A 25,973-nucleotide genomic window follows, 5' to 3' on the forward strand; every position below is an offset into this window, starting at 1 on the left:
TGCGCAGACTCCCGGCCTGAGCCAATCTGTGAGGCAGCGCCTCCTGCCAGACCGCACCCCGCAGGGGCCACGGGAATCACGTTCCCAGGGCGTGATGAGGAGGCCAAGGGCGTGGACTGTTTTCTCTTTTTTTCTTGGCTCTCGAGTTCTGTTGCCAAATCACCTTCCTAATCATCTGGGCGTGTCCCATCCCGGAAGCACAGCCTGAGACTCAGTGGAGGCCCGGCTGATGTGCTGGCCAGTGCGGGGAGGCTGGCAAGACACACACTGATACATCGAAACAATGAAATATGGGAGTCAGGAGGTGGCCAATGCTCCGGAGAAAACCGAAGCTGAGTAAGGAGGAGAGAATGTGAGGGAAGCACGGGTGCTCTTTCCGCCCAGGGCGGGGGAGAGGGGGGGCCGGGGGGCCCAGGAAGACGCCGCCCTGCGAGGTGGCACAGGCAGAGGTTCAGAGGCGGGAACGAGGAGCCCTGTGGGGTGGAAAACTCGCATTCCTCTGGGCTCGATAGCACTTAACTTGCATCATACCTGTGCTATGCATCACTTACTATTTGTGTTATAGTTATTTGTATATTCCATTTCTCTCTCTTAGAAGACTGTTAAAGCACAGATACCTTGTGCACAGATACCACGGGTCCGTGTCCTCTTAACCTCTGTGGTCAGCAGCGCATATCACGGGCCATCACTGATTGTTGAAGTGAATCAGATTGAACCGAAACCACTTGAAAGCCTATAAGGCATAATTAAAGTAGAAATAATTTTAGTGGATATTATTCATGATTACCCATACTAGTAAGAATGGAGAAACCAGTAGTTTTAATCTATAGAACTGAAGAGGCTCCACCTTGCCTATTTGTTAAGTCAAAAGGGAAGCCAGCAATCAATCAGGCAAACACTGGTCCAGCCATTTGAGAAAGTGATTTGGAATGTGTGTCAAGGGGCCAGGATGTGGGTCTGGATCTGGCCCTCCAGGAGGAGACTGTGGTTCAAGTAGTCAGGTTGGTCAAATATTTCACGTATTCCAGTGGTCCTATGTTGGCCAGTTATCTATCAGGCCCTCCTATCTGGCTTTCTCAGATTCGGAAATCCGCAGTGTTCTATCACAACCACTTTTGTTTTATTTTATTTTTTTAAATTAAGGTATGGTATAGGAAATTCCCTGGCAGTCCAGTGGTTAGGACTCTGCGCTTTCACTGCCAAGGGCACAGGTTCGATTCCTGGTCGGTAAACTAAGATCCCCGCAAGCCCCCATGGCATGGCTGAAAAATAAGTAAATAAATTAGTTAATTAATTAAGGTATGGTTGATTTACAATATTATATAAGTTTCAGGTGTACAACATACTGACTCACAATTTTTAAAGGTTATACTCCACCTATAGTTAGTATAAAAGACTGGCTATATTCCCTGTGCTGTACAATATATCCTTGTAGCTTATTTTATACGTAGTAGTTTGTACCTCTTAATCCCCTACCCCTATCGTGCCCCTCCCCCCTTTCCTCTCCCCACTGGTAACCACTAGTTTGCTCTCTATATCTGTGAGTCTGTTTCTTTTTTGTTATTTCACTAGTTTGTTTTATTTTTTAGATTCCACATATAAGTGATATCACACAGTATTTGTTTTTCTCTGTCTGACTTATTTCACTAAGCATTATACCTTCCAAGTTTATCCTTGCTGTTGCAAATGGCAAAATTTTGTTCTGTTTTTTGGCTGAGTAGTATTCCATTATATGTAGTAGTATTCCATATATATATATCTACATATAGAGAGATATATATATAGATAGATAGATAGATAGATATTTATTTATATATGCCACATCTTCTCTATCCATTCATTCATCTGCTGATGGACACTTAGGTTGCTTCCGTATCTTGGCAATTGTAAATAATGCTGCTATGAACATTGGGATGCATGTATCTTTTTAAATTAGTGTTTTTGTTTTCTTCATATATATACCCAGGAGTGGAACTGCTGGATCATATGGTAGTTCTATTTTTAGTTTTTGCAGGAACCTCCATACTGTTTTCCACAGTGGTTGTACCAATTTACATTCCCATCGACAGTGTACAAGGGTTCCCTTTTCTCCCCATCCCAGCCAATATTTGTTATTTGCGTTCTTTTTGATGATAGCCATTCCGACAGGTGATATCTCATTGTGGTTTTGATTTGCATTTCCCTGATGATTAGGGATGTTGAGTATCTTTTCACGTGCCTGTCGGCCATCTGTATGTCTTCTTTGGAACAATGTGTCTTCAGGTCTTCTGATCATTTTTTAATCAGGTTGTTTGTTTGTTTGATTTTGAGTTTGTATGAGCTCTTTATATATTTTGGATATTCATTCTTTATCAGTCATATTTGCAAATATTTTCTCTCATTCAGTAGGTTGTCTTTCAGTTTTGTGGGTGGTTTCCTTTGCTCTACAAAAGATTTTAAGTTTAATTGGGTCCCATTTATTTATTTTTTTGCCTTTGTTTCCTTTGCCTTAGGAGAAAGATCCAAAGAAATATTGCTACTATTTATGTCAAAGAGTGTTCCACCTGTGTTTTCTTCTAGGAGTTTAATGGTTTATGGTCTTACATTTAGGTCTTTAATCAATTTTGAGTTTATTTTTGTATATGGTATGAGAAGATGTTCGAATTTCATTCTTTTACATGTAGTTGTCCAGTTTTCCCAGCATCATTTGTTGAAGAGACTGTCTTTTATCCGTTGTATATTCTTGCCTCCTTTGTCATAGATTAATTGACCATAAGTGCATGGGTTTATTTCTAGGCTCTCTATTCTGTTCCACTGATCTGTGTATCACCACCACTTTTCATGAATGTGGACACTTTATAGGCAAGAAGGTGGGGAACACCTTCTGCTTCCTCCTAGGAGGCAGCGCCCCCTAGTGGTTCACATCTCACACCGCCTTGAGCGTTTGCACTCTCCAGCGCCAAGTTGTAAAGCCAAAGGGTTTTAGAGAACATCTGGCCCAAGCATCTTGATTTCAGACATGGAACCAAAAACCCAGAGAGCTATCAATGGGATCACCGTCCCTCGGCAGGTTAGCAGCAGCGCTGAAACCGGATCCAGATTGAGGTCTTCTGAGCCCTAGAGTCACAGATCTGCTCAGAAAGCACAATTGTCAGGAGTGGCTGGGATACCTCTGCCTTTTCTCCAGGGTGCACATATTCACATATTCCGGTGGTCCTGTGTTGGATGGATATCTATCAGGCCCTCCTATCCTGGCTTTCTCAGATCCAGACATCCGTAGTTTTCTATCCATATACTGGTTTTATATTTTAAAAGTATAATTTCATTCATATAATCTATTTTCTAGGATGAATAATCATTCTTTGTCCCACGCTATGGGCTAATCCCTCCCTCTCCCCTAACCCCTGGCAACCACTGATCCTTTTACTGTCTCTATGGTTTCTCCTTCTTCAGAATGTCCTATAGCTGGAATCAGATAATATGTAACCTCTTCAGATTGGCTTCTTTCGCGTTGAACATTTCCCCGTGTCTTTTCATGGCTCGATAGCTCATTTTTCTTTTATTGCTGAATAATATTCCATTGTCTGGATGTATCACAGTTTATTTATCCATTCGCCTGTTGAAGGACATCTTGGCTGCTTCCAAGTTTTGGCATCTATGAATAAAGCTGCCGTAAACGTGTGTGTGCAGGTTTTTGTGTGGACATAAGTTTTCAGCTCATTTGGGTAAATACCAAGGAGCACAATTGCTGGATCACGTGGTAATAGTATGTTTAGTTTAATTGGTTTATACTTACAGTGGAATATTACTCTGTCTTAAAAGAAAGGAAATTCTCGCATATGCTACAACATGGATGAATCTTGAGGACGTTATGCTAAATGAATAAGCTAGTCACAAAAAGACAAATAGTATATGATTCTACTGTATGAGATGCTTAGAGTGGTCAAAATCATAGAAACAGAGTCTAGAATGGTGGTTGCCAGGGGCTTGGAGGATGGGGCACAGGAGCCATTGTTTAAAGGGTATAGAATTTCAGCTTTACAAGATGAAGGAGATGGAGTTATGAGATCTTATAAGGGAGTTATGAAGATGGATGGTGGTGAAGGTTGTACATTATGAATGTATTTAATACCACTGGTCCGTACACTTCAATGTAAGTGTAAATTTTGTGTTAGATGATAAATTTTGTGCTATGTGTATTTTACCACAATAAAACACAACTGGGGGAAAAAGTCACATAAAGCACAGTAATTGTGGGGGGAAAAAAGAGTACGTTTAGTTTTGTGAGAAACTGCCAAACTGTCTTCCAAAGTGGCTGTACTATTTCACATTCCCTCAGGCAATGATGAATGGGAGTTCCTGTTGCTTCACACCCTCAGCAGCATTTGGTGTTGTCAGTGTTCCAGATTTTGGCCATTTAAATAAGTATGCAGTGGTGTCTCGTTGTTTTAATTTTTATTTCTCTGATGACTTATGATGTGGAGCATCTTTTCATGGGCTTATTTGCCATCTGCCTATCTTTTTTGGTGGGGCGTCTTTTCAGGTATTTCCTCCACTTTTTAATTGGGTTGTTTGTTTTCTTATTGTTGAATTTTGCGTTTTTTGTATATTCTGGAAACAGTCCTTTATCAGATATGTGTTTTGCAAAGATTTTTCTCCCAGTCTATGGCTTGTCTTTTTATTTTCTGAACAGTTTTCATCAAGCACCTAGAGTTCCATCATACCTTCCTATCTCGTGTGTGTGTGTGTGTGTGTGTGTGTGTGTGTGTGTGTGTAAAATGGCTAGGATTTGGAAGAGGGATGGTTACTAGGAATAAATAACATTCGATGCAGTTCTTGTACTGGGCTTATATTGTGATTTGGAGCTTATGTTGTGATTTGGGAGTGAAAAATCACATAAACATTAAATAACCAGGCAAAACAGTATGAGATTCAGGTCAAAATGCCTGGCACTATGCAGTGAGCAGAGATCAGAGAGATTGGAGAGTCCCAGGCAGGGTGGGGGCATGGAGTCTGGAGGGGCTGCACAGGTGGGGCAGGGGCATAGGAAGAGAGTAAGGACTAGACAGGCAGGGAAGAGGCTGGTCCAGGTGGGAATGGCAAGAGAAAGACACAGACCTGGGAAACCAGCTTAATCCTTGTTCAGGGAGGAGCCTCGGGACATCTGGGAACAGGTGGGGTAGGGCTGGGCATAGACTGGACCCTGGGAATTTGGCAAAGCCACAGAACATGGGGTGACGGGTTCTGAAGACCAGCTTCTCCCACATTATAGTTTTGCTGCTCCGCTCACTTCCCACATGCCCCCTCCACCCGAAAGTCTCCTACTGAGAGAAGATGGAGACTTTCACCTCACGCAGTCATTTAGAGGAAAAAAAAGTTAAAAAACAAAAAATTGGTCCAAATCTCATTCCCAGACACCTGGGTTCTGCCAGCTCAGACCCCCTTGTCTCAAAGATGCAGCTAAAACAGGGAGGGGAAGGGCCAGACAGAAATGGGAGCTCTTCTGCCCCACGATGGGCTGGCATCTGGCAGGGCCCCTCCTCTGGCCGCAGCCCAGCAAAGCCCTGCCAGCTCCCGGAGAGCTCAGAGTGGCCTGCCCAGTTTGCTCAGGGTTGGTTGAGGACACAGCCTGACTCCGTTCCATTCCAGCCACTGGTATTTATAAGGCTCTTGCATGCCCAGACCCAGTTCAGCACCCCAGGGGAGGGAGAGGAGGTGAGAATCCTGCTGTCGCCAGCCCCCCACCCCTGGGGAGAAGGTCCCCATGAGCCTGCAAGGGCAGTTGCTTACTTGAAATATCTGGGGAGGGTGGGAAGTCATGGTTCAGAAAAAAGGCCCAAACCCCAAGGGCTAGCTTGTCACCACGATGGCAGGAACACTGCTGCGGACTGAACTACATCCCCCTAAACTCATATGTTGAAGCCTAACCCCCAGTGTGATTGTATTTGGAGATGGGCTTTGGGAGGTGATGAGGGTTCAATGAGGTCACAAGGGCGGAGCCCTCAGGGTGGGGTTCATGGCTTGATGAGAAAAGGAAGACCAAAGCCCTCTCTTTTTCTCCTCCCACCAAGTTAAGGACAGCAAGAAGGCTGCCGTCTGCAAGCCAGGAAGGGGGTTCTCACCAGGAACGGAATCTGCCAGCACCTTGAGCTTGGACTTCCAGCCTCCAGAACTCTGAGAGGTAAATACCTGTTGTTTAAGGCCCCAGTCTGTGGTATTTTGTTACAGCAGCCTGAGCTGAATAAGACAGCCTCCTGGCCGCAGCTGGCATTGGTAACACCGTGACCCTGGGGGTTTTGTCTCCATCCTCTCCGCTGCATAGTTACATTCCGAATGTTACTCTGAGCCCCTGCTGCCCTCCCACCAAAGGGATCTGCCCAGTAAATCGAGGTACCTAAAGATGTGGGAAGAGTGTTGTGTCTCCCCAACACCACCTTCCCCAGGTCACTGCCCTGCCTTTCCTCCAGGTGACACCCATCCCCCACTTGCCCACTAGTGCTCTAGGCTAGCTGTGTTTCTCAGAGTGTGGGCTGGGGACCCCTGGGGGTTCCCAAGACCCTTTCAGGGGGTCCACGAGGTCAAACTATTTTCATAATAAAACTAAGATCTTATTTTCCTTTTTATTCTTATTCTCTGGAGCTGGCGATGTGCCAGCAGCAGCCAGAGCACTTCCTCCAGGCTGATGGACGTGTACGGTGGAGAGCTCCAGGAACATCAGGCAACTTGGACCCCAGCCCCAGGTTTTCTCCTCAGGAAACGAGGGGTTGAATTAGATAACAAAGGCTACTTGTTCTTTTTTCTCTGAATCTTGGTGGAGGAGCAACACAGGGAAAATCAGTGCAGTCAGAGGCCCGTCTCCTGCTACTGCCCTCCTTGGTTGCTAAGAGACCATAGCAGAGATGCTTAAGCCAGTGCAGCACCAGTCTTTGAACATGGCCCCTCGCTCCTTGCAGTTTCTACCTTGGGAATTGGAATTATTTTCCTTTAAAGGATCCCTCGAGCTCCTGAGCTGTTGTAAGAAAAGAAAAAAAAAAAAGAAAAAAGAAAATGCAGCTCCCTATGGCTCAATATAAATAATTTATGGCCATTCAGTCTCATTCTCCTAGTTTTTCCTTATTAGTCCAATATCTATCTGCCTACCTATATATCTATTTATCTATCTATCTATGTATCATCTGAAAACTTTTCAAATTATGGAATATAACCTAGTTAAAAATTTATATTTTATACACAAAAGTACATAAAATATAAATATGAGCATAATAACTAATACAAAGCAAACACCCATATAATTACCATCCAACTCAAGAATTGGAATATTACTGGCATCCCAGAAACATCCCCACAACCCACAGGCTCCTTCCCCAAACTGCCTCCCTGCCCTGAAGGTAAACACTACCCCCCACCCTTTTTTAAATGGTAATGACTTGCCTGCCTGTCTCTCTCCGACCTCTTAATGCTTAATGTCGTTGGAGGGCTCCAGGGCTCAGATTTGGGGGATCCCATCCAGGCTCCTCGCCTTAACTACTTCTATGTGCTGCCCATTCTAGAATGTATATCAGTAGCCTGGCCCTCTCCAAAACTCATCAGACTCCTGTGTACAACTCACCACTGGGTATCCAAGTGACACCTCAACTGGGTTGTGTCCCAAACTATGCCCCTGATCGTCTCCCCAAATCTGCCCATGTCTCTTTTCCTTTTAACCCCCAAATTCACTCCAAGTCCTGTTGTCTGCCTTCTCTGGATCTCCAGAAACTGATCACTCTTCACCTCCTCTACTTGTCACCTCTCATTTAGATGATTGAAATAGCCCAGCTGATCACTTTGCTTCTACCTTGGCCCCAACAGTCAATTTTTTGAGCCCACAGGCCAAGTAATGCTTTTAAAATATCACTTAGATCCTGTCACTCCTCTGTTCAGCATCTTGCACTGGCTTCCCGTCACCTCGAGGGTGAAAGCCAAAGTTCTTACAACAGCCCAGGAGCTGAGGCACACAGAGGTTATTTGGCAGAGACTTAAACATCTATACTCCCTTTCTCAAATTAACAGGAACCATCCTTTTTAGGTGGTAGAACGCTACCTGGCGAAAATACTACATTTCCCACCTTCCTTTGCAGATAAGCACAGCCACACAACTAAGTTCTGGCCAATGAGATGAAAGCAGAAGTTTGCAAGGCATTTCCTTTGGAAGTCTCCTTAAAAGGAAAGGAGAGTGTCCTTCTTCATTTTCTCCATTCTGCAGCTTGGGATCTGGATGTGAAGGCTGGAGCTCTAGCAACCATTTTGGATCATAGAGATGAGGGCCACACTCTAGGAATGGTGGAGGAGACAACCTGAAGGAAGCAACCTAGGCTGCTCACCTCCAAACTGCTTTTAAATGTGAGAGAAATACACTTCGATTTTGTTTAAGCAAAGACTTGGGGGGTGTCTGTTAGTGGTAGCTGTATTGGGTCATTGCTGATACAAGTAAACTATTCAAAGTCAAATAGCTCAGAAATGGCTGAGTCAGAATAAACCTGGTGGTTTAAGTCTGGAGCCTGGGGTCTTTACCTCTCTGCCCCCCTCTGGTGAGCACTTGAGAAACATGAGATGATATCATTACCATCATCATTACATAGTAGCAGAGAAGGCTCCTTCTTAGGTTACCGTATGTTAATTGGTCATAAAATCAATTTAGTGTGTCATAACTATCATTAAAAAAAAAGAAATCTAGTAGAATGAAACAGAAAATACTAGGGTGAAAACTCTAAGACATTGATGAAAGAAACTGAAAATGACACAAATAAATGGAAAGATATTCCATGGTCATGAATTGAAGAATTAATATTGTTAAAATTTCCATACTACCCAAAGCAATCTACAGATTCAATGCAATCCCTATCAAAATTCCAATGGAATTTTTCACAGAAACAGGACAATCCTAAAATTTGTGTGGAACCACAACAAACCCCCAATAGCCAAAGCAATCTTGAGAAAGAATAACAAAGCTGGAGTCATCATGTTCCCTAATTTCAAACCACAAAGCTATAGGAATCAAAACAGTATGGTACTGGCATAAAAACAGACCCTCTGCCCACCAACCCCATGCCTCTCTGACCTTGTCTCCCCTTTGATCTCTCTGCTCCAGTCCCACTGCTGTTCCTCAAATGCCCCAGGCCTGCTCCTACCCCAGGGCCTTTGCACAGGTTTCCTTGTGCTAGAACTGTCTTTCCCTGGGTCTCCTTGCCTTCTTTTAGACTTTGCTCCAATGCCATCTTCTCTGGGAGAACTTTCTTGACTGTAATATTTTCACTTCCATCCCCCACCCCTCTGGCATTTCCAATTCACCTTCTCCATGTTTTATTTCTACATTTAGCCTTTAAACCTTGGAGCATACTGTGGTACATTATTCATTTGTTTTCTTCTCCGCTGGAATGTAAGCTCCACAGCAGCAGAGCTTGCTTTTTTATTTTCCTTGTTTTTTTCCACTGCTATTTCAATACCTTTGTTTAATAAATATTTGTGGAATGAATGGCTGGATTTCTCTGAGGCCAGAGAGTCCTGAGAGCAGGCACAAAGCTGGCCCTGCTGCCCTGCATGGCTCCCCAACCCAGCATTCTCTCTCACCGTCAGTTCCTGACTTCTCTCCTTTTGGAAAATCGGAAGTTCATACCTCTCTCGGTTTTCACATTTTTACAAACACATTCACTTGTTCCCTACGAAGTCAGGGAAAGTTCTGTCAGTTTAGTTGAGGAGCAGAGAGAGTAGAGAGAGTACAGATGCTATTCGGGGATTGGCTGTATTGCGGTAACTGCAGATTTTTTTTTTTTTTTTTTCAGAGTCTGTGTGTCAGGGGTTGCTTAATAAAGAATTTGTCTGGTCTTTGTCCCTGGTTCTGGACAGGAAGCCTCTAAACCCTTGGAATCTCCCCAGTGACAGGAGTGTCTTTGTTGTTTATAGTCGGTCCCTCGGCCACACCTGAGTTTATGCTAATAAAGTGACTCATGGTTTGCCCCTGGCTAGTTTCAGGATGGGGGCTGGCCATGCCAGAAAGACCAGTTATGTGATTAGAAGATTGGGGTTTGGGGCTACATGATATCAGTCTGACTTCCCAACCTCTGGAGAAAGGGGCTAGAGATTGAATCCAATTATGTAGCCAATGATTCAACCAATCATGCTGATATAATGAAACTCCGATAAAAACTCTGGACACCAAGACTTGGTGGCACTTCCTGGTTAGTGAGGCACATCTAGTTGCCTGGAGGGTGGCGTGTCCTGAGGACAGGAAAACTGCTTGTTTAGGACCTTCCCAGACATTGCCTTACATGTTTCTTCATTTGGCTGGTCCTGACTTGTATCCTTTATAATAAAACTGTAATTGTAAGTATTGTGCTTTCCTTAGTTCTTTGAGTCATTCCAGAGAATTATTGAACCTGAGGGTATTGTGAGCAGCCCAGAATTTGTAGCCAGTTGGTCAGAAATGCAAGGGCCTGGGGACTTCAGAACTTGCAGCTGGTGTTTGAAGTGACGGTAGTCTTGAGAGGGGGACTGTGCCCTCAACCTGTGAAGTGTGGCCTAATTCCGGGGAGGTAGAATCAGAATTGCATTGCAGGAACTTCCCTGGCGGTCCAGTGGTTAGGACTCCACACTTCCACTGCAGGGGGCACGGGTTCGATCCCTGGTCGGGTAACTAAGATACCGCATACCAAGTGGCGTGGCCAAAAACGAAAACAAAACAAATTGTTATTTTCTTTAATTAAAAAGAATTTTAAAAAAAAGAATTGCATTGCAAGGGGGAAACTCTATAGTCATCAGTGCTCTTTTAATTGCAAGTGGAAATGGCAAGCTCATCAACTTGAGCTCTCTTAGGCACAAAAGGAAGCATCATGGCTCATGAAATGGGGGGAGTCCAAGGGTAGAGTGAATTGAAGCCCGGATGGATCCAGGGACCCAGATGGTCAGGCAGGGCTCCTTCTCACTGAGGCTTTTCTCTACAGCCTTAGTGGGGAGCCTGGCCCTGCCGACTCCTTTGGACTTCTGGCCTCCAGAACACTGAGGCCAACAAACAAATGTCTGTTGTTTTAAGCTACCCAAATGTGTGGTAATTTCCTATGGCAGCCACAGGAAACCCATCTACCTGCGATTCCAATGCGTGGGTTTGAAGGGAATTTCTCCCTACCTGCCACTCACACCTCACCACTCCAGCTTAGGACCCACATGTGAGAGTGAGGGGTGAGTCTGCCCTGCTAGACCTCAGCTCTCCAGGCCTCAGGCCACCCTCTGCTCTGGCGAGCGGGCAGTGGAGATGCCCAGAGGAGGGGCCCGGGGAGGCACAGGTGTGTCATCCAGGGAGCACCTCTGGTTTCCCACTAACAGTGGACTTAGGTCTCTCTCACTTTGTACAATTCACGTGACATTTCTGGACTTACACTGATAAAATGACTACTTTTAGCTTGTGATTCTGTTGCAAAGGATACATTGCTTCTTCAGACGGGCAGTTCAGGTCCTGAGAGAGCAAAAGAGAGAGAGAGAGAGCGAGAGAGAGAGAGAGAGAGAGCGAGAGAGAGAGGGCGAGAGAGAGAGAGCGAGAGAGAGAGAGCGAGCGAGAGCGAGCGAGAGAGAGAGAGCGAGAGAGAGGGCGAGAGAGAGCGAGCGAGCGAGAAAGAAAGAGAGCGAGAGAGAGAGAGAGAGAGAGAGAGAGAGAGAGAGAGAGAGAGCGAGCAAGAAAGAAAGAAAGCGAGAGAGAGCGAGAGCGAGAGAGAGATGAGGGTTAGAGCATCCACCAGGTGGCGACATCTCTTTCCGCAGCGGGACAGCAGGTGGACTTCAGTTCCTGCTGGGGCGGGGGCGGGGGGGAATGCCCCAGACCTGCCAGTGGGGCCCCTGATGGAGCTCTCAGGGGAAGCTATCGAGATAGGATGACCGAGGCTGCGCCTGGAAACTTATATCCAAGAAAAATGATGAGTCTGATACTTGACTGGTGAATATTATATGGAGAGAGAGGGTGATAAGAAAGAAGTCTAGAATGCCACGCAGGGTTCTGGTCTGAGTTACCAGGTAGTGCTCAGAGGAAGGAGGTCTGGGGGAGGATGCTATGGGGCATCTAAGTAGCAGCTGCTAGGACGCGGAAATAATGGTAACTCTCGAGCGGAAGATACTGTTCTCCATAGCGGCTGCACCAACTTACATTCCCACCAACAGTGTAGGAGGGTCCCCTTTTCTCCACACCCTCTCCAGCATTTATTATTTGTAGACTTTTTGATGATGGCCATTCTGACAGGTGTGAGGTGATACTTCATTGTAGTTTTGATTTGCATTTGTCTAATAATTAGCGATATTGAGCATCTTTTCATGTGCCTCTTGGCCATCTGTATGTCTTCTTTGGAAAAATGTCTATTTAGGTCTTCTGCCCGTTATTTATTTTTTTAACTTTTTATTTTATATTGGAGTATTGTTGCTTAAAATGATGTGTTAGTTTCAGGTGCATAGCAAAGTGATTCAGTTATACATATACATGTATCGATTCTTTTTCAAATTCTTTTCCCATTTAGGTTGTTACAGAATATTGAGCAGAGTTCCCTGTGCTATACAGTAGGTCCCTGTTGGTTATCCATTTTAAATATAGCGGCGTGTACATGTCAATCCCAAACTCCCTAACTATCCCTCCCCTCCACCCTTCCCCCTGGTAACCATTTTTTGATTGGGTTGTTTGTTTTTTATTTTGATATTGAGCCACATGAGCTGTTTGTAAATTTGGGGGATTAATCCCTTGTCATTCTCATCATTTGCAAATATTTTCTCCCATTCTGTGGGTTGTCTTCTAGTTTTGTTTATGGTTTCCTTTGCTGTGCAAAAGTTTTTGAGTTTAATTAGGTACCATTTGTTTATTTTTGTTTTAATTTCCATTACTTTAGGAGATGGATTGAAAAAGATATTGCTGCAATTTATGTCAAAGAGTGTTCTATGTTTTCCTCTAAGAGTTTTTATAGTATCCAGTCTTACATTTAGGTCTTTAATCCATCTTGATTTTATTTTTGTGTATGGTGTTAAAGAATGTTCTAATTTCTTTTTTTTTACATGTAGCTGCCCAGTTTTCCCAGCACCATTTATTGAAGAGACAGTCTTTCCTCCACTGTATAGTCTTGCCTCACAAGGAGACCAGTTTTATCTGCTGTCCTCCTTTCGTAGCCCATCTGTGTCCCCCATCACATCCATTTCAATGTATAATAGTCGAAACATGCACACCCTCGTAAGACATATAGTGTTGTGGGCCTCCCATTTCCGTAAATGGCGTTATGCTACCAATCTCGTATCTTTCTTCAGTATTCAGCACTGTCTTTAAGATCCATCCACCCTGCTGTACTTACCTCGAGTTGTTTCTAACGCTGCACAGTGCTCACAGCACACACCTGCCACCTTGTACTTAAATAACACTGCTGAGAGCGTCCTCCTGGAGTTCCCTCATGGACCCAGGTAGAAATGTCTCTGGGGAACGCTGGGTCTTGGACGTGTGCACAACTAACTTTAAAGTGCTGCCAGCTTGCTTTCCAGAGCGCCTGAAGTAGTTTCCACCACTACCAGCAATACTGAAGCGACTGTCCCCACGTCACTGCCGACACTTGAAGTTTGTCAATTCCAGGGGCGCAAGGTAGCAGCTCTTTATTTCCATTTACACATCTCTGGCTCCTTCAGTTTCTTCCTTCTTGTTAGTCATTCAGGCTCACCCTTCTGTAGATCACCCATAAACCATTTTTCTTTTTTTTTTTTTTTTGGCTGTACCGCTTGGCTTGCGGGATCTTAGTTCCCTGACCAGGGATTGATTGAACCTGGGGCCCCGGCAGTGAAAGAGCCGAGTCCTAACCACTGGGCCGCCAGGGAACTCCCCCCATAGCCCATTTTTCTTTTGGATTTCCTTTTTCTTGCTGATTTACAAGAAACCTTGCATAACATATATTAATCCCTTTTCAATTTTAGTCACTGCAAATACCGTCTTGATTTGCCACCTGTTAGCTTTGACTGTGATGGCTGTTAACAGAAATTGTTACTTTTGATGCAGCTAAATCCATCCTTCCCCTCTCCTTGCATTTGGTGCTTTTGGGGCTGGGGTTTAAAAGGTGACTAACTTTAGGACGATTTAGAAGGAAATTCTGAAGCTATGCTTAGAATAAGATCATATACAGAGATTACTTCCTCCAAGCTGGGCTTGGAGAAAATCCCCATGTTGTTTTGCCTCTACACATCAATACCTAATTTGGGGGGTTCTTTTTCCTTTTTTTCCCCCAGACTAAATGGTTAAGAAGTACGGAAACCACTTGAAGTAAATTTGGTTCTCCTAAGTTTTTCTACATAAAGCTTTAAAATGCTTCACTCCCTTAACAAACTTTATGGTGAGAGGGAAGAGAGAGAGAGGCCTGGGATTCCACCTCACCCTTCACACCACACTGCACGTGGTTTTAAATCTGCACAAAACTCTGCCATCTGGAAAGAAGAAAGAAGATTGAGAATAAAAGATTTGTAAAATATGTGTTTCCCAAACCCTAGGGACCTAAAGAGTTAGTGACTTGACAAAGCAACTAGCTTTTTTTTATTAGACTACAGATATTTATGAAACACTGGGCGCTATGTGGTGTTTTCTTTGTTGGATTAGTTATAAATGTCGTGATCCACGTTCAAAGGGATTCAGGGATGGAACAGACAGACCGATGGACAACAGGGCCACAGAAGGTTGAAGAGGATTTTAAAATGTAATTTGAACGTTATGGAGAACGGTCACGAGCTTCCAGAAAATTCTGTTTCGCTGCCATGACCCAAATAAAGAACTTTACAAGGCTGGGTGGAGCCCATTGAACGTTGAAGTGACTCAATCTTCTTGAATCTAAAATCTAGGTAATAAATCAAGCTTGTGCCAGGTGGAGAAGATGGACTCTTAGGAGGAGAAAGTGCTGAGTCTGGTTCCTGGAGTTTAAGTCATGTGCAATCACAGGCAAGAAGAGGATGATTAATCCTTCCAAAATGGCCCACTTCAAACTCTGATTATCAGGAAAAGGGTGGAAGGTGGTATCAAATTTATCAATTATAAACCTGGGAGGACAGCGAGAAGAGCCAGCCTGGGACTTTTACAGAAATAATACAGTGAAAGAGGACGTCCCACACTGGGAATTAGGAATTCACTCTGTCTTCTGGTGACCTGGCCACAGACCAACTTTTCCCCCTTCTCCTTTTTTCAGGAGAAAAAAAAAAATCTCCTTTTCCCTCCCTCGAGTTGAGTTTCTGTGTTTATACAAGAAGCCCGTCTTCTGTGCTCATCACCACCACGTTCTGTGAGAAGCTTTCAGCAGTTTTCTCAGGGTGGAAATCTTAAGGCCGGCCTTTCTTGTTTGGGCTTCTTGTTTGGGTCTCTGACACACAACGGGGCTGTTGACAGAAATGGCTAAGTGGCCGTGAAGTCTGGAGCCCAGATGCAATCCACCTGCCAAACAGGATCAAGGGTGATGGCGGAGATGGAAGGCCAAGCAAGCTCTTCGGCCTCAATGGAAGTGTTAACAGAAAGCAGGAGGGGGAGCTAAGCTTGCTGAGGACAAAGGAAAATGCAACAGATCAATCAACTCTTCTTTGTTAAGAGGCAGCAGATCACAGGCTGAGGCCATCAGGCTCCCAGACGAGATGGGGCTGGGAGGACCCTTCGGGGTGTAGCGTTTCCTCAGGTGGGACGCGCAGCTCCAGGCAAATCCCCAATCTGCACGTTGGGCTTTGTAAAGGGTGCTCCTGTGTCTTTGATGACTTTCCATGAGAAGACAGTCTGTCTCGGACAGAGATGACGTTCACTTCCCTGCTCCCAGGCCAGTGAGAGCACCGCAAAACCCTCTGTGCAAACTATTAGCATTTCGGGATCTCAGGAAAAAAAAAAAAAAAAAAGATCCACTTGTGCATTCCAGACTCATGGCGCAAATGGAAACAGATGAAAAACAAACCATAACCCAGAACTGCTGCCTTGCAGATCTGTTAACAGGGGCAACCACTGGAAGCAGGTACTTACTTCTTCTCTAAGAAATGGAATAAAATGTAGACATCTTTAGATGCCTTTGGTATATTTTAACGTATTTACCCTAAGACACAGAGGCCTATATGTTTATTGCATTGCCTCAAAAATTATTTAAGCAGGTTTTCTTTTAACATTATTATTCTTTCCTTCCTGTGGTCACAGGCTGGGGCTCCGTGCTCCTGCGCTCACCACACACCCACATTCCCATTTGGTTCTGCCTCCCCCGAACCTCCCCTGCTTTTATTTTTGTTGTTCTTAACAGCCAGTCCCCTTCGCTTTCCATCTGTCTCTATCATCTATTTTCAGGTTATGGCTCAGGCCCTTCCTCCTGCAGGAAAAGCTCTATTTACATATCCTCAAATAGCTGAAGAAGAGGGGCAGCGTCTAACGGTTGCTAGCAACACGAACAACGGGATTCATGTTTCTCTAGAAATAAGCCAACGGCTTTAAGCTTAGATCTAATTGCAAAACTGGCAGCAATGATTTTACTATTTATAAGACAAAATACATAAGGTTGGATAATTTCTTTTCTTTTCCTTGTACATATATATATAGTTAACGGGTACTTTAAAATGATAACCTTATAAACAATAGTCTCAGAATGGTCTTTATTGTTGATGAAGGGGTTGCTATTACACCATGGTATATATTTCTCCTTGTGAGATACTTGGTTTCCCTGCTGCAGGACGCCTGGACCCCTCCTTCCGCCCCACACACAGCAGAGTTTCACTACACACACGCCAGATACAGCAAAGGCATGGAGTGTGCAGACTCAGACAATTTTTTTGACTGAATGTAGATTCAAGTTCAACTAAGCATTCTAACAGGTAACACGATTCAAACATCAGAGAAAAATCTCTTTAAATCCCAAGAAAGCGAGCTCACACAAGAGTCTGTGGGCCACCGAATGAACTTTTTATTCTCGACACTCACCCGTGTGGAGTGTGGCAATGTGAGGTTGCCAAATATAGAAAGTGATAGACACCACAACCATCTCCCGAAGACAATTATTCTTTGAATGGAAAACATCATTTAAATAAAAAACATTTAAAGATGCTCCCTTAGTTTGTATAATTCCTAAACGCAAAATATAATCTCAGTAACAGAACAAAGAATTCTCCTTGGTTGGTCACATCATTCATTACGGAAGGGGAAAATCAATAAAAATCATAAAAAACAAAACCCTGAAATAGAAATAAATAACTAAATAATTTACTCCTAGGTAGTTTTGCTGCATTGCACGTTACCACACAAAATTCTAAAGCTGACTTTTTTTAAAAGCTTGGAAAACACATTTGCCTGTTGGAGTTTCTTGCTAAGTGGTGCATGCTTCTCAGAAGGAGAAGTATCCTATGTAGGCCTGAGTTTCAAATTTAAACACTGGGTAATCTAGAGCTTGCCTTCCTGGGTGCACAGCTGTGATGATGGGAGAGCAAGCGTCTCCCCAGCCCCTGAGGTGGGGAGTGCTGCAGAAAGCCAGCAGTTTAGGGTGAAAATGGGTGGAAACCATCGGTACAGATCAGTCTGTTTGTACTTTTAAATGGATTGTAAAATCTTCGAGAACGTCCTCTGGAGGTTCAGAAAGGAGCAGCACAGATCTGACGATGGAACAGAAGCGTTTACTGGAGGAGTCTTGCCACCAAGAGTTAACACAGAACACTGTTCTTTGCGAGGCTTTTAGCAAGTTCCCACCAGTCCAATTTCTCTTGCTTTCTGTTGCTAAAAGTGTTCAGAGTTTACCGCCTTCTTGGCCAGCCCTTAATTGATATTGCTTCCTGAGCTAAGCCCCTCTGGTGCTTGCCTCTCACCCCAGCCTGCGCCTGCATCGCTGAGAGAAAGTTCCTGGCCGTCCTCTCGGCCCTGGTGCAGGGCGGGGAGAAGCTACTGAGCCCTCCTCAGGACTGCAGACATCTCAGCACAACACTGGGAGCCCTCCTGAACAGCACGTTTTAAACTTGGGCGGGGGGAAGGAGAAGTATGTTACTTGGTTTATTAGAAAACCGATCTTGAAAAGAATCCAGAGGCAAAGATAAGCGAAATTCTGGTGCATAAACAGCTATTTTGAGATTGAAGTTTGGTCACTTCTCTTGCCCCTCTTTTCGTGCTCACGGGTGGTAACTACCTTCCTGAATGAAGAGGACAGGGCTGTATATCTGTTCTGGAACGGGACTCTCCATGCAGGGTCAGCAGATGTCTTCTGTAAAGGGACACTTAGTAAATATTTGAGGCTCTACAGGCCACATGCAGTCTCTGTTGTGTATCCGTCACTTTTTTTTCTTTAATGACCCTTCAAAAATTGAAAAACCATTCTTAGCTCAAGGGTCTCCTAGATTTTCCCTGTGGGCAAGTTTGCCAGGCCTGCTCCGGGAGCTCTTTGGCAGGGGACACGGCACCGAACTGTGCAAAGTACAAGGCCGCTGGGCCTTGGAACCCTAATTTGGGGACTTCTTTTGGAGAGTGAGTTAGGTCCTTGCAGATGAATGCTCCGGCTTGGATCCTCCATGCTGGTCTCTACTGCGCTCCCCCAATGGTACAGAGCTGGGCCACGTTAGCACCCTTTATTTAAAAAGTGGCTATTTATCCTAGGAGGTCTTAGTTTAGGCCTATTTAGATCTGTGCCTATGCTAGCTTATCCTTGCCTTGATTTGAAAGGCCAAATCATGTATTCTAGGCGTTGGAAAATTTTCATTCTGCAGGTTATACTCCAAATGGCTGGCGGTAGAAAAGCTAACATGTAAACTTACTTCTTCTTCACCAGTAATGCCACCCACAGTCCACAGGGCAAACCTCCTTTAAGAAGTCAAGGAGAAGCACGCCAGCTCACTATGCCCCTGGGGTACCCATGACACAGCTCGTGTGTGGCTGCGTCTTGAAAAGGAACAGTGTTTACCAGGGACCAAGCATTTAAATAGCTGGAGACCAGCATTTTAGAAGCTGGATTTTTCGAGAGACATCTGTCTCCATCCTCTCTGAAACAAGTCTTTCTACACATCAGACGCTATACCACCATACAGCTCCTCTAACTTTCTTTATATTTGAGAGGCAAACTTTCTACCAATAATTTTTCCGTTGTTAGTATATTCACTTTGAAGAGCAGAGTCACAGGATTTGCATTTCTTTCATAAATTTGTAATTTTAAGTCATCAATATACTGTATGCCACGTTTTTAAGTAATAGACGAGATGAAAATCTAAAAATTTTTTCTAAATTAAATAAGGGCTTCAGAACCTCAATTCTTTCTCTCATCACTGATTTTTTTAAACAAGTAGCTGATGATTCTCGAAATATACGTTTGTTACCAACTAGACGAATTTAGCTGTTCTGGAGTTAAGAAACAGCTTGTGTGTGCGCACACACACACACACAAAGAACATCGCCTAAAAAACTATGTATGAGAATTCCCAAAGCTTCTAAACTAAACAAATAGGTGAAAAACCACTAATCTCATACATGCCAATCCAGCTGTCCTTTTTAGGTTTTTGTGTAAAATGTCAAACTTGTTTTCTTCAAAATGTGAGTTGATTTCTTGTGTTCAGTTCTTCTCTTCATTTGGATTTACAGTGGCCCTGCCAGCACCGCCTCAACCGCGACAGTCAAGCTAGGTCTCTGAAATACGAGGGCAGGGGGATACCAGCTTGAAGATGGAAGAAACCGGAGCACGATTAAACAAGCACAAACAAACTACTGAGAAATAAGGACGTGCCTGTTGACAAGCACCAGCTCCAGTTCTAACAACACCGAAACCAGTGAACTATGAATTTTCCAACTCAAAAACGTAGTGTTCTAAGGCCGCTGAAAGATGGCATGAAGAAAGTAACGACCTGTGGTCAGAAGAAGTAACAGTAACGGGGAATGATTTTTCTAAATGAAATGAAACAGTGCATTCTGAAGTGTGTGCTTTTAAAAGTGAAAGCCCTGCACTCCCTCCCTCTCTCCCATCAGTGGTTTTCATACACACACACGCACACGCACTCTCACCCTCACACACACACAGCACTCTGGTCATCATTTCACATTTTTCAGGTCTCTTCACTGTCAATTTTAAAAACTGTTACTTCCTGGTGCCTATACCTCTCTATTTTGGATATAAACAGTTTTGATTTTTTAAACCTGCAAAGAAAACAAACAGCAACAGCCCTGAACAATAAATAAAACTAAACATCTCCCTCTTTAGGTTAGCGCTTTCAAGACAGAGAGAAAAAGGGGATGATCAGTCCAGTCGGTATGTGTTCCGGTTCTGTGAAAGCGTCACCCCTTGGTCCCACCTCCCCTGACAGAGAACAGCCTGCCGTTTCCCTCCAATATTAAAGTGCATCTGTTTAAAGTCAAATATACCTTAGAGAACAACCAAAAACCTTAGTAATTTTTGGCAGATATCCTATGCAGCAAAAATGAGGTGATGTTCCCTTTTCCCTATTCCGCAACTTAAAGCTGGACACAGAGCGGCTAAATGCAATGCTTCTAGGACAGCAGAGTTTACGAACAGTGGATTTTGGTTTTGTTTCAAGGAACAAAAAGGGAAAGGAAAAACAAAACAAATGAGAATGAAGAGGAGAAACCCTGAGGCAAAAATGGCTTTTCCTTTAGAGTCTTTCTGGGGCTCGAACTCCGGTTCATAAGGTGCCGGCGATCTTCTGGGACGGAAGGCCGTCCTCCAGCCAGACGGCGGTGGCCGAGCCACTGCGCGGGGCCCGCCGGTGGATGCGCCGCAGCCGCAGCAGGTAGAGGAGGATGGCGAGCAGGACCACCAGGAAGCAGCCCGAGAACAGGTAGTGGTTGTACACAAAGGAGAAGCCCCGCCAGTGCGCGTGGCTGGCCCGGAAGGTCTCCTGCTGGATGTCTCTGCCCACACGGGAACAAGAGCAAACATGAGAACTAGGCAGGCGGGAAGTGTGATGTAATGATGCGCAGGGTCGGGTGGGAGGGACTCAGCTCTGCAGACAGAAGCTGTAACCTCAGTCTCCCAGACTCAGTTTCCCCTCCTCTAAAATGTAGGATAATGTGGCCCAGCAGAGGGTGGTTGTAAGTATGAACACGATAACGTGTGAAAGGGTATTCTTAAGTCTGTAGCTGTTACCAGCATTATAATTTGGGTAACAAAAATCAGAGAAAGTGAGCACTGTGAGTGTTTCACTAATACACAGAAGCTAATGTGGAATCAAAGCACATGTTCATCATTAGAAACACCCACTACTCACAAGTTTTGCAGTTAACCCAGCTAAATGTGCTGCTGGGAGATGCTTAATTAAATGAAGGGAAAAAACAAAAACAAAAACAGCTAATACCTCATTTGTTAGTGAACCAGGGTTCTTATGGGGGGGTCAGCTGACAGCTAAGTCTGTGAACTTGAGTGGGAAAAAAGGCGCATCCTTATGTTACCAATCTCTGGTTGTAATGCAGTATTTTCACTGAACGTGAATGCAGACAAAAAAACTATTGCTACTATAGTATCAGCAGAACTAGTGACTCTGCTCCTAGTGAAACTCACAGATCTTTTACATCACATTGTGGTGTTTTGCAGATGCCTCAAAATATCATCAACAGGCATCATTACACTGAACTTACAGGAAGTACGAATTCTGCTGCCAGGTCTTGCTATTTAATGTGCTAATAAAGAAGAACGTATATCACTATATCACAAACTTGTCTTCTGTAATATTTTGATAAATGTACTGCAATACAATGGTTTCCTCTATAGCCTACGTATTTATATTATGCATTAAAAACAAGATTTTGAGAAGGGGTCCAAGGCCATAAAGGTTAAGGGCCCTGGAATGGACCCTTCTGTGCAGGGGCTAGGGAACAGGCAGCTGAGAATAAGCACTTTTGTGACGCCTCTGCTGGGATGGTGGGCTGGGAAGGGAGGAGGCTCCGGTGGGGGAGATCAAGTCAGACCTCCCCGACTCTCCCATTCCGCCCACGGCCAGCGCTAACAGCGCCCCAAACACCCACCCCCACCGCCCACCATGCCTCGGATGCAGGGAAGCATCTTCTGTTGGATTCTCGTTACCAAATGCCCAGCCATACCTTAAGGGTAAAAAGCGGGTCCTGTAGAGGATTGCTCCGAGGGTCCACTGAACCTCCTTGTCGTAAACCTGCAAAGCTGTCTTTAAATTTCTGTAGTTGACGGGAAATGAGAAGCCCCTGTGGAACACCTCAAACATCCAGGCGGATTTGAAGCACTGATACCTACAAAGAGCACAAACGTGTGAGTGGGACTGAGTCACTGGGTGGGTCCAAATGCACGTTTGCGGAGTCGGCCTTGCCCTCTGTGAACAACGGGGGTGCACAGGCTTCATGAGGCCTGCGCTCCGAGGGTGAAACCATCCGTACGCATCTCCAGCTGATGTGCTTGCTTTACGCCCTCTGTCCCACACCATTCACCTGTTAAAATCAATTTGCTCATGAAGCTTGGCCTCCGTGTCAGTTAATACGTGGCCGCGGGAGATTTTTCCCCTCAGGCCTTCCATCACTTACTCAATTCAGTTCTGAATAAATACTGAGCAAGTTCCACCTTCTCCGGACCTCAGTTTCTTTATTATAAAATGACAAGATAGGCGGGTCCTTTTCAGCTCTGATAATCTATGATTCTAAATATTTATCAGAGGGTTGCTTTTTGCAAAGCACTGGGCTAAGCAAGTAATAAGACATCGTAATAAATAATGAGATAGCCAATGTGCTTAAATGACTTATAATGAAAGAGGATTTTTAAAAAGCTACAAATAACTATAAAAACAGAATATGATAAACGCCACAAGAAGGACATAATGAGTGCTCTGGAGACTCGCAGAGAGGGATGGAGCCTAGCTAAGTGGACAGAGGAAGACTCGGAAGGGACAGCATCTGACCTCTGATGTCTGGGCAGGACGTCAACGAGGAGAGGATGCACAGGGGAATTCCAGGTGGAAGGAAGAGCAAAACTGAGCCCAAAACTGCAAGATACGTTTGAGCACGAGTATTTGCCGTCCATCTGAAAGGAGCCTGGAGGAGATGAGGAGGAGTAGGGACTGATGAGGACAAAAAGGTAGACTGGGGCCATGGTATGGCCAAGACTGGACACACACTTTCTTCAACACACCCTGGGCTCAGCTGTCTACGACTTACTTGAGCCTGTGGAGGTCAGCGTGAGAAGCATACAGTCCTCGGTCAAAGCGTTCCCGCAAGATCGACCACTTTGTTGCGCAATAATCCTGAAAGAAATTTCACCCCAAATAAATCACTAGGAAAGGTTTATTAAATTTTTTTCATTTTAAAAGTTATTACCAAATTCATGTTCATAACAAACATATCCTTCCAATTAGGAGACACAAGCTTGTGTCTGTGTCCCATGAGGACGAGACACACAAACACTCTGTGAATGCTTACTGATGAGCTGAGACAATGCTTGTTCTTTGTCTTAAAATTCAGCCAAAGTTATCGTTAAAGAGAATCTCACTGCCCACAACCGACCTCTTCAAAGCTGCTAAGTTTCTCCCCCGCGTGACTGCATGTGACAGGCACAGACTTTTGGAAAAGTGAAGTGGTCCTTCAGCCAGTTCAGACTGAAAACCTATGTCTGTGGCTATATGGTGCAAGGTTCTGGGAACACAAAGATGATTACGAAAGGCTTTGTCTTTAAGAGAAGGGAAAGAGGTGCCACCTTTTCCTGAAGTTATTTGTAATGTTTATATTAATAGCTAACACTTACTGAACCCTGTGTTGGCACCTTTTCTAAATGTAATGCTTCAAACAACTCCTTGACATAGCTGCTATTCCAACCTCTATTTAAAGGATGAAGAAACTGAGGCTCACAGAGGCAGTGAAACTCACAACAGGGGATACAGAGAATGGCACTCAGCCTGGGGTGAGAGGGTGGGGATGCATGTCAGGCAGAGGAAACACGACGGACGAAGACAGGATGGGAGGGAGTACAGATGGGAGGGAAACGAATAGATGCCTGATACGATTAGAGTATCAAGTGCTAGGTGGGGAGATGAGGCTACAGGGTGGGAAGGACACACTAAGGTGTTTGAAATTCATCCTGGAAGCAAGAGAAAGGCACTGAAGACTTTCAGTAGGAGAGCAGGTGGCTGCACTTGGGTTTCAGACAGAACACCTGGGAGTGGTGCGGAGGATGAACTCCAGAAGGGGGGCCAGACGCAGGAGGACCACTGGGAGGCTCCTGCATAGTGCAGGTGACAGGGAGAGGCCAGCACTGCGGCAGTGAGGGTAGGACAGAAAGTAGGGAGGGCAGAGTTCTGGGAAAATTCATGACATACAATAACATGCTTGATGACTGCTATTATGGGGTGTACAGCGAGGGATGGACGAGTGACAGGGAGAAGTCTGTAACTCCTGGGTTTGGGGGAGGTTTAGTGATGCCATGACCGAGACACCATAGCAGAACAGAACAGGGAGAAAGGGCGGTTGTCTGGAGTCGTGAAATCTAGCAGGCGCTGGGCAGGCAGATGCAGAGCTTCCTCCTGAGAGGCAGCAGCAAACCACGAACACGGATGAGATCATCCAAGAACCTGAAGGTCAGAGGACCAAGGGAGGAAGTCCGGGATCACCAAGGCTGAGAGCCTAGGAAAGTGTCAGGAAGGCAGGGAGAACAAGAGAAAAGGGGTCCTGAAAACAAAGGGTCGGAAGCTGCGATTAACTGTCAGATCAGAATTACACTCTGACACATAAAAGACTGTCATCTGGGAGGCACCGATGGCCAGTGCAGTCTCACAGGGGACTTTCTGCTTCTGCTGTGACTATTCCTCTGGCCCAACCAAGGGAGCAGGGCTGCCCAGGTGCCGCACACAGCCTTCGCCCTCCCCCTTGCCCTGCTCTGGACTTGGGCCCGTCGCCATCTACCCTGGCTTCCTGGGTGGTTACCTTCGCAGCTCTCGTAAACGCGGCAGCGCTGTAGTCTCCCCCCATCCGTAGCACATCCTCAGTGCAGTAGTAGAATTCGGAAAAGCCGTAGAATTCACTGTTCTGGAAGTGAATCGGGGGCTGGTAGACCCCATTGAGGGAGGTCTGCGTCTCGTTCGTTTTGTTCATGAAAGGCTGGATGGTCTCTCGGCACAGGTCAAAGTCTCCCGTCCCCCGCAGGTACAGTGTCTGTCCATTCTGCTGGATTTCATCTTTAATGTCCAGAGGTAGGCAGGCGTCCAGGTACGGAGTATCAGGAGTCAGCCCAGTCTGTTTCCCCAGGAGCCTGCAGGACAAAGAGAAACTTTGTCATGAGACCAACAGAAAACTGTGAAGAAGAAAGTGGCCGCAAGTCAGTGTTTCTCAAACTCTGCCTTATGGAACACAAAAGGGTTCCGGAAAAATTAAGTTGGGAAAACACAGACTCAAGCCCCTCCTGGAGATTCATGATACACATGTGCGTACAGCAGACGGTTGAACGGGGTCCACTGAAACTATGACTTGGTCAGATTACTGGCGCTTTCCGTGCCCTGTGACACAGCCCGGTGTCCACGGCTGCTGAGGGTCCACGGTTAATAAGCTCCTGCCAGCCTCCTGCTCACTGCAGCCCAATGCCACCCACTGTGTTGTCCCCAGCCCCGTTTCTGCCACTAGTGCTGGTGATTTTAATTATATACAGATGAAATGTGACTGTGAAAAGAAGTCGCTGGTCCTGTGAAAGCTGAGGTTAGATGGCTTAGAAAAATACGATAAAGGCAGATCGCTAGAAAACCAGTGTCAAATTAGGTGTTAGCAAGAGGAAAAGAAAAAAAAGTTGGGAAAAATTAATAAAAATCTAGACGAAATTGGTATCAAATTGCTTCATAGATATCTTTAAGGCCTTGGTATCCTTTAAAGAAAGCCAAAATGACATCAAGATGAGTGGGTGCAGTGCCTGCCAGAGAAATAGCCTAAGAAATAGCGTAAGAAAAGCCTTTAGTCCAGAGCAAAAGATTGGCAAATGAATACATAAGTTAAAACAAAAGGCTGGGGGTTGATTCTATTTTTATGATTCTCTGTTTTAACTGAATTT

General features: G+C 44.9%; 1 protein-coding gene and 1 long non-coding RNA gene across 8 annotated transcripts in view; one reads left to right on the forward strand and one right to left on the reverse strand.

The window, feature by feature from the left end:
• The first annotated feature begins 129 nt into the window (after positions 1 to 129).
• LOC137769794 (uncharacterized) lies at positions 130 to 19,689 on the forward strand. Of its 3 annotated transcripts, XR_011075089.1 has the most exons (4): positions 130 to 336; positions 6,051 to 6,160; positions 6,619 to 6,719; positions 8,097 to 8,358. It is a non-coding gene; the product is annotated as an uncharacterized lncRNA (long non-coding RNA). The 3 variants fall into 3 exon arrangements; XR_011075088.1 differs by lacking the exons at positions 6,619 to 6,719; positions 8,097 to 8,358 and adding an exon at positions 19,562 to 19,689 and having other exon boundaries at positions 135 to 336; XR_011075087.1 differs by lacking the exon at positions 6,619 to 6,719 and having other exon boundaries at positions 135 to 336.
• ENTPD4 (ectonucleoside triphosphate diphosphohydrolase 4) overlaps positions 16,895 to 25,973 on the reverse strand; it is a 40,811-nt gene continuing 31,732 nt past the window's right edge. For 4 of the 5 annotated variants that reach the window (XM_068551758.1, XM_068551755.1, XM_068551757.1 and 1 more), the window contains exons 10-13: positions 24,863 to 25,187; positions 23,105 to 23,190; positions 22,028 to 22,189; positions 16,895 to 20,842 (exon numbers count right to left, since the gene is read on the reverse strand). In XM_068551758.1, coding sequence (XP_068407859.1) covers positions 20,614 to 20,842; positions 22,028 to 22,189; positions 23,105 to 23,190; positions 24,863 to 25,187 — 802 coding nt within the window. In that variant the 3' untranslated portion in view covers positions 16,895 to 20,613. Of the gene's footprint in view, positions 20,843 to 22,027; positions 22,190 to 22,848; positions 22,982 to 23,104; positions 23,191 to 24,862; positions 25,188 to 25,973 lie in introns of those variants that run through there. The other variant, XM_068551759.1, reaches the window with a different exon arrangement.

This window comes from Eschrichtius robustus, chromosome 10 (genome assembly GCF_028021215.1).
Source record: "Eschrichtius robustus isolate mEscRob2 chromosome 10, mEscRob2.pri, whole genome shotgun sequence".
NCBI lineage: Eukaryota > Metazoa > Chordata > Mammalia > Artiodactyla > Eschrichtiidae > Eschrichtius > Eschrichtius robustus.